Raw genomic sequence first — 8,620 nt, 5'->3', positions numbered from 1 at the left:
TTCCTCCTCCGTTCTTTCAAAGGTTTGGTGCATAGATGCCGCTTTACGGAAAATAGTTATTATCGTATTCTAGTCCGTAAGTGTTTCATGGCGCTCACAACTGCATAAGTCATAATAATATGAGCATGCGGGACACATTAAACACCTTCAGCTAGGTATGAATTAATTTTGAATTTGCCTGGGTGGCGGCCGAAGCCTACCCTTACCGATTTTAGGACTACCAAGAGATGTTCAACGTGCTTGGCTTGCATGCAGGACCTCCGAGATGTTTTCGCCCGTATCCGAGAAGGCTAGGTTTTAGATCTTACCTTCCCTAAGACCAGGGGTGTGGCTGAAAGACAGCAGTAAGAAAGAGCCAAGAAGTAGCAGTAGAAGGGCTGCAGAAAGAGTCAGGAACCCAGAGGAGGGAGGGAGCAAGTGGGAGGCGGGGGGAGTGAAGATGAAAGCAGACGACAGAATATGGTTCGAGTTAGAGAGCTTGAAAGAAGGCGAAAAGAGAAAATTATAGAGAAGAAATGTTGCCGTCGGTGTCAGGTTTTGAATTGGGGACCTAAACCTTGAAGGCCCCCGTATTTTAGTCTCCACACGACGAGGTGTGAACAAATTCATTTCCTTGATCTGCATTCTTATTTAAAATTATTGTTCTTCCCCATTGTGAATGACCCAATGTTAACAGCAGCTTGATATTTTATTGTTTCAGTTTGCTCAGCCTTCCAAGCGGTTTATTTTTGGAATCATCTCCACTCAACCAGCATCATGTCCAGCTCAAAAGCCAAAATCTACTATTTCGACATGATGGGCCGTGCCGAAATGACTAGACTGTTGTTTGCTGCAGCAGGAAAACCTTTTGAGGACATTAGGTTTTCTGAAGAGGATTGGCCAAAGTTTAAACCGAGTACGTGATATTATTGACTTTGTGTGTTTAGTTGAGATTTTAATAGATTTGGTTGAGTTGGGTTGGGTTGTCTTTTTTTTTTTTAAAGCATGACAATGTATAACTGTCATATCAGAATGCCAAGGTGATATAGAATAGTTTTCGTTTTATCCTAAATAGATGTAGGAGTTAGTTATCAAGCAGTATCAGCACTGTAAGGATAGAGTGATGTACCCCCCCCCCCCACACACACACACACCCCACACCCAAACCGACTGGTTTTTCGTGGTGGCGGAAAACGAAAGAACGTATCTCACAACTCCGTCTGTCTGTTGGGACGCTGTATTCTTCTCATCCCGGGTTCGCCTTGACTGGTAGAATATGACAGCGGCCCAAGTTAAATTTTCTTGAAGTGGGTGCAGAGCGATTACTTTATATAGATTCTACTTTTAGAGAGTGAATTATAAGTTCGCACAAAGTAAGGGGACTTTTTGGTGACTAGAGCTCCATTATGGCCCCTTGAACTTTTTGTAACGTTAATCATGGTCAGGGTTGGGTTGATTTAAATCAGGTTGATTTAAATCAGTTGATTTTTTTGATTTAAATCAACTTGATTTTTTAAATAAAAATCAGTGATTTAAATCAATTTTTTTTTAAATTTATTTTTATTCAGTTTTTACATATATTTCAACATTCAGAATTCCTTTCCTTGGTTTCATAAAACAGATATAAGGTTTAGTAGACTAATATAATCATGCTTAAAAGTCTGCTTTCCCCCCTTTCACTGTAAAATAATACAGTATTCAATTTACTTTTTTTTTTCATAATTGAAATCAGAGCTGGTTTTATTTAAATCAGTTGATTTTTTAAATTTTAATCAACTTGATTTTTTAAATAAAAATCAGTGATTTAAATCACTTTTCAAAAAATGTATTCAGCTTTTACATATATTTAAACATTCAGAATTCCTTTCCTTGGTTTTATTAAACAGATATAAGGTTTAGTAGACTAATATAATCATGTTTAAAAGTCTGCTTTCCCCCCGTCACAGTAAAATAATACAGTTCTCAATTTACTTTTTTTTTCATAATTGAAAACCAGGGTTGGGTTGATTTAAATCAGGTCGATTTAAATCAGTAGATTTTGTTTTATTTAAATCAACTTGATTTAAAAAATAAAACTCAAATCACTTTTTAAAAATGTATTCTGTTTTTATATCTTTAAACATTCAGAATTCCTTTCCTTGGTTTTATAAAACAGATATAAGGTTTAGTAGACTAAAATAATCATGCTTAAAAGTCTGCTTTCACCCCTGTCACTGTAAGTAGTAAAATAATTACTGTATTCAATTTACTTTTTTTTTTCATAATTGAAATTAGCTTTTTCTTTTTCTTTTTATACAAACACAAGCGCGCGCACACACACACACTGTAGTAAAATGCAAGTTTATCTATGCATAATTACCCCCTCCCCCCCTTCCTTTTAGACTGACATTTTCTTCATTTTTTGTCTGTAGCCATATTTCACTGGATATAGCAGATTAAGGCTTTCTAAAATTGCAGTTGCTTAAATTAATCATTAGTTAAAATAAAGACAATGCATTTTGTACTAAAAGAACTTACTTTTAGCCACCAAAAATCCCAAACTGAGTCGGCATTTTTTTTTAAATAAAAAAAATATAAAAAATCCGATTTAAATCAAAAAAACCTGACGATTTTTTTTATTTTTATCAAAAAAATCAAAAAAATCACCAACCCTGATCATGGTCATAGTTAGTTACTTTTTAAATACATTTCTGAGACATGTTGTTTGGTCTTTTTTTATTTGGTTGTTATTTTGAATATGATGATGCTAGATCCATAACAATGATCTTCACCTACGACTTACAGCACAGCCTTAGTATTCAAATTCTTTTATTAAGTACGTCATATTTTTCTCCCCACGCATCAAAAAACTGAAATATTTTTGCATTCCGTGCCAAATTACTGTCAGCTCAGATCTTCAAGTATCTTGAACCTTCTTTGTTCCTTTCCAGAGGCCCCGTTTGGAACAGCGCCATGGGTGGAAGTAGATGGAGAAGTCTATGCACAATCAATAGCTATTGCTAACTATTTTGCCAAGGAGTTTGGTGAGTGAATTATAAGTTAGCAGAAAGAAAGGGCACTTTTGGTGGCCAGAGCTATAAATCCATTTTGATTTTCTGGACATTTTGTATCGTTAGTCATAGATCTAGTTGCTTTTTAAACACAGTGCTGACACATGTTGGTTTGTCTTTTTTTAAAATTAGATGTTGTTTTAAACACAACTGCTGCTGCTGCTGCTGTTGTTGTTGCTGCTATTTCTGAGGATGATGATGATGATGATGATGATGTTGATGATGATTTGTTTTATTTAGCTTTATAATATGCTGTTGTTTATTGCTTTTGACAATTACTGAGCACTATAGTTGTTTTTTGTGTGTGCTGTGTCTATGAGTGGTTTTGTAAGTGTGGGGGTGGGGGTGGTAGGAGGGGGACACTGTTTCGGCTAATACAGGGGTCAGTTTGGACAATTATTTACAAGTTTTATCTTTCATGGGTGCGTTTGCTGCCGCCTTTCAATTAATGATAACGCAATAGACTAAGACCCGTGAGAGAGACAGAAAGAGGAACATAATAATACATAGCTAGCAGTCCACCAATATAATACCCCAAAGCTCTAAAGGAAATACCAGGTGCAAATACGTTTGAGGAAGAAAAAAAAGTTTTAGATTTTGAAATAATACAAAACAGTATATAAATATGTGTATGTTGTGCTCTGATTTCAATATATTGAAACAGTTTCACCAATATTCTTACAAACTGTAAGAAATAAAAGGAAAATTACTCTCGCGGATTCCATATCACACATGCTCATTATTCAACGCGTTTTCATAAATTTATTGAAAAAGAAAAAAATAAAGATTTGTGTTCTTAACATGAAAATAACCCACTGAATTATCCCCCTTCCTGCAGGTTTTTTTGGGAAGAACAACAAAGAAGCTCTTCTTGTCGAACAGATGGTGAACCTCATTCAGGACTTCATACAAGTAACGGTTTTGATTGATGAAGAGCAGGACCAAAAGAAAAAGGTTGGTGCTTATCTCAAATCAATCACTCAATCGACTCTTTTGCCATTAATATTTGGGGGTTTTTTTGTTCGTTTTGCTTCACTCAGTGAACGTTTTACTGTACTTGTATCACTATTAGGTCATATTAGGGCCGAAGATAAGAGGTGTTACAAAAAAAACCCAAAAAAGAAGAAGGAGAGATAAAGATGAAAGATGTTTGATAGAAAAGAAGGAGCGAACCACCATCAATTCTTTCGCATCTGAGTTATTGAGACTGCAAAGACGATGGCCTGACACTGACAGGGCTTTCTCCTGACTTTCTCTTGCCCGAAAGCTTCCATGACTGCCCTAACTCAATCCTGCTCTCGCTCCATCGTAGTCGGTAGTTACCCCACATTCTATTTTAATCCTTACCCCTATTTCTTCCTGCCCCTACTTTTTTCTCTTATAAGAAGGGTCATCCTTCCTTCATCCCTTCTCTCTCTCTCTCTCTCTCTCTCTCTCTCTCTCTCTCTCTCTCTCTCTCTCCTCTCTCTTGGTTGTTGTTGTTACTGTTGTTGTTGGTGGTGGTGTCGTTGTTGTTGTGTAGAATAGATCGGTAGCTAGTTGGAGAGTTTCCATTGAGTTTTTGTTTATCACTTGCAGGCAGAGATGCTTAAAGACTGCAAGGAAAAGGCTACGCCTCGCTACTTTGGATTCTTCGAGAAAATTCTAAAAACCACTGGAACGGGTTATGTTGTCGGAAATCAGGTAAAATGGCTCATTTTTCTTATAATATCTGAACAGTATTTGTGATTTGCACAAGTTTGCTCTTGCTTCTGCTGTGGATTCGAGCAGGGACATCTCAGAGCATTGTACCCACCAACCAGAGGTAATTTCGTTGTGATGTTTCCTACTGGAAAACTGCAAAAGGGAAGACAGTTATGTATCCCCCCCCCAAAAAAAAAAGCAATTGGTGAACTGCTGCCTCTCTTTCTCAGGCTAATGTGGAAGGCTACTGTTCTTTCCTTTTGTGCCTGTTTTAAATATGTCCCCAGTTTGTGACTGCGGTTTTCTTTGAAGTAAAAAAGAGAAATCCTACTTTGTATTAATGATTTACATTCTGTCTATGTAAAAACACCTACATGAAAACAAAAACATGATGTAGTCAAACATGATATTATCCCTCAAACCTGTGCCGTGAACGGCCTCTTCCAGTGTCAACATTGTGTACTGTTTTGCATTTCCAGTTGAGCCTGGCTGATATCGCCCTCTATGACGTCTACACCGGTTGGATGAAGAGCTTTCTAGGACCAGTTGACGACTATCCATTGTGCAAAGCCCTGAGGGACAAAGTTGGAGCTAACGACAAAATCAAAGAGTATATGGCAGCCCGACCGGTCAGGGTTGGCTGAAAACCCAGAGCCATTCTTAAATTATTATAATTCCAGCATCAGTTCTTGATTTTAGTGTGCACTGTTTAGGATTTAACACAACATGTATTCTTCACTTTATTGCTAACTGTAAGGAAGCTGTTTGTCAGAGCCGTACTCAGGAAAGAAAGCCTGTAGTGAAAAAAAACAACCCCGGGCATTTATGTCAATGAGAATTGTGAGCAATGGTGGTTTACACGTGTTATCTTTTGTATCAAAGAGAAGCAAGTGGAGGCATGGTTACTCCTGTAACTAGTGGTGACAATGAGTGATCTCCAGCAGGTAAAAGCGAAAAACGAATAGTATAATGCCACTATCAGCAAGCTTAGCCTACCCTTCAGAATTATCTGTGACCAACATTTTGCTGGTTAAGTGAGAGAGAGATAGAGAGAGAGGGGGTAGGAAGTAGGGAGTAGAAAGAGAATGAGAGAGAGAAAGGAAGAGAGGGGGGAGAGAGAAAGAGAGAGGGAATGAGAGAGAGAGTTTGAGTGAGACAGGGGCAAAAAGAGAGGGAGAGAGAGATCCTGTAAATGGACATTTTTAGCTGGTCAAATTTTACAAATCATTGATTTCTGATCTTCTAAAACACTGATACAACAGGCTGAAAATATGTTTGCATGTATGATGTGAGATATTCTTGTACATTTTCTTTATACAAATAAAGCCGCTGCGCCAGCAGCCAATACGAATGAGTTCAGGACTTCGTTGCTTCTCTAAGTTCTGTGTCTGAGTTGAAGAAAAACATACTCAATAACATCGTAAAACACAAAGATACAAATTGAAAGCAGTAGATTAGAATTTTTTACCAGCAATCATAATGCATACTCCAGTTGCCATTGTTGATGTTGGTGGTGGTGGTGGTGTTGTAGTTTTTGTTGTTGTGTGTGTGTGTGTCTGTGGTAGCCTATCCCTTCGAAATGTTTGGAGCCCCGAAGAGCGTGCTCTTCGCCAGGGCCACCGCCTCCCTTGGGTAGCGGGTGAGGCAGTCCAACCTCCCTGAATCCTCCCCGAAGAGATGCCACCGCCGGGCCTCCGTGGGGGGACATCTCTGCAGCCAGTGCTCCAAATCTTGGGGTTCCTCGCTGCACAATGGACAGGTTGGGTCCGATGTTGGCCATTGACTGGATTGACAAAGAGTGCGATGCATCCAACTCGGTCGCTATCTTCACCGACAGTCAATCACTATGCCTGGCACTAGTGGGAACATCACCATCCCTCGACCAAATGCGACTACGCATAAATAATGTTGTTGTTAACGGCAGGAAATTAGAGTTTATAACCAGCAAGCGTATCACATACTCAGTTGTTGTTGCTGTTGTTGTTGTTTTTGTTACTGTTGTTGTTGGTGGTGGTGTCATTGTTGTTGGAGGGGATGATGGTGGCATTGATGGTGTTGGTATAGGTACTCCTCCTGCTACAGCTGCAGCTGCTACCTTGCTGTTCGCCGTTATCTATGTTAGTGCTAGAGTGCTTGTTGTTTCTTTTTTATAGTGACTCTGGTGGTATTGTTGCTGTCCTCCTCCTTATCCTCATCCTATTCCTCCTCCTCCTCCTCCTCTTCATCCCCCTCCTCCTCTCCCCTTGTCTCTTTTCTTCTTGTTAGTTTTTTTTTTCTCCTCCTCCTATCCCCCCCCCCTCTTTTTTCTTCTAAGTAGTCTTTTTCTTCTCATGTTCTTCCATATCACTCTTCCTCCTCCTCCGTCTCCTCCTGCTCTTAGTCCCCTTTTTTCTTCTTCGTTGTCTTTATCTTCTCCCGTTCCTCCATCAACTCCTCCACCTCCTCCTCCTCTTCCTGGAACTGAAAGGAAATGGAATGTCGCTCTATTCAGCCAGGATAAAGAAAGTAGCAAACAAACCAGATGATTTGTCTTATAAAAGGTCAATGCTACTGAGTTGACAAAGAAAACATTTGCCTGTTTCTTTGTATAATTGTAACGTTTTGACATATATGTTTCCTAATCATTCTGTATTGTATTTTGTTGTTGTTGTTGTTGTTGTTGTTGTTACTTGTATTCTTATTGTGAGTAAAGAGAAGCAATTGACATGATAACAGTCATTAAGTGCTGCTAAAGAGCTAGACTGACAGACAGAAACATACAGATTTAGAGAACAGAAGTAGGGCACACCAATGGCGCTCTCCTATTACCATCTTGGTGTGTTTTGTTTTGTTTTTGTCGTGTTGTTTGTTTGTTTGTTTGGGGTTTTGTGTTTTGAAGAGTCTTTTATATAAGACAGCTCTATGGGTTCTCGTAGTCTATCGCGGGCCAAAGGTATGCCTACTGTGTTCGCCTTTCAATCAAAAGGACACTGGGTCGAAACTTTCCAAAGACGGAATATGTTATCTAAAAATGTTTCCTGTGTCCTCTGTTTTCTATTACGGTTCTGTCATCTGCTTTTCTCTCCATTCTCTCACCACCCCTCCCCCACCCCCAACCCCCACTGTGCTCCTCTATCCCTTACTCCTGACTCTTTCTACAGCTAGTCCTGGCTTCTTACTGCTGTCTTTCAGCCACACTCTTAATGTTAGGGTAAATAAGATCGAACACATAGATCTAGCCTTCTCGGATACGGACAAAAATCCCTGATGTCCCGTGTGAAAGTTTGGCACAAGAAAAGCAACACCAGAATACTGTTTGCTGTCGGAATACGCGAGCATTAAGGGAAAGGAGACCTTGACTTTGTCGTTAAGCATTCCTCAGTTCCATAAAGCTAAGAGTTCTTAGTTCACATATCAGTCAAGTTTGTAGATAAATTCACATTTTTCGTCTTTCATAGTTCACAATAGATTCTTGTGTCATGGATTGTCTCAAGCTTCACAAAGGCGCATTGGGCCTCCACGATCGTTCTAGATTAGCTTTTCTTATAATCATGACATAGAGCTGATCATGTCCGCCCTTTAGATTCAGCCAATACATAGGGAACATTTATGTTGCAAAAGACAACTACAAACAAGATGTAATCTCACTTAAGAGCATTATAGTAGATTATTTGGATTGAAAAGTATACTTATATAGATTTTAATATTAAAAAGTAGACGCCTGTAGTGTGCTTTAGCACAAAAGTTAGTAAACCTTCTTAAATTTGGTCCTTACCTTCCTTCCCAATCTCGAATTCATTTGACAATTTGCTTCCCATGCTGTATGTGTGTTTCTAACAGCATAGGCCGGGAACACAAGACAACAAGATAGAGAAAAATTAAATCGACTAATACAGAAGGCATGTAAAATTTCAACATCTTCATTCCCC

General features: G+C 38.9%; 1 protein-coding gene across 1 annotated transcript; it reads left to right on the top strand.

Moving 5' to 3' along the window:
* The first annotated feature begins 700 nt into the window (after nucleotides 1-700).
* Nucleotides 701-6,066, top strand: LOC101850431 (glutathione S-transferase 3). The gene is made up of 5 exons (XM_005106621.3): nucleotides 701-895; nucleotides 2,910-3,002; nucleotides 3,868-3,983; nucleotides 4,608-4,712; nucleotides 5,192-6,066. The coding sequence occupies exons 1-5, from the start codon at nucleotides 757-759 to the stop codon at nucleotides 5,354-5,356; spliced, it is 618 nt and encodes a 205-aa protein (XP_005106678.1). The 5' UTR covers nucleotides 701-756; the 3' UTR covers nucleotides 5,357-6,066.
* Nucleotides 6,067-8,620: the final 2,554 nt, after the last annotated feature.

This window comes from Aplysia californica, unplaced genomic scaffold (assembly GCF_000002075.1).
Source record: "Aplysia californica isolate F4 #8 unplaced genomic scaffold, AplCal3.0 scaffold00546, whole genome shotgun sequence".
Classification (NCBI taxonomy): domain Eukaryota; kingdom Metazoa; phylum Mollusca; class Gastropoda; order Aplysiida; family Aplysiidae; genus Aplysia; species Aplysia californica.
This window is presented reverse-complemented; position numbering and strand designations above follow the sequence as displayed.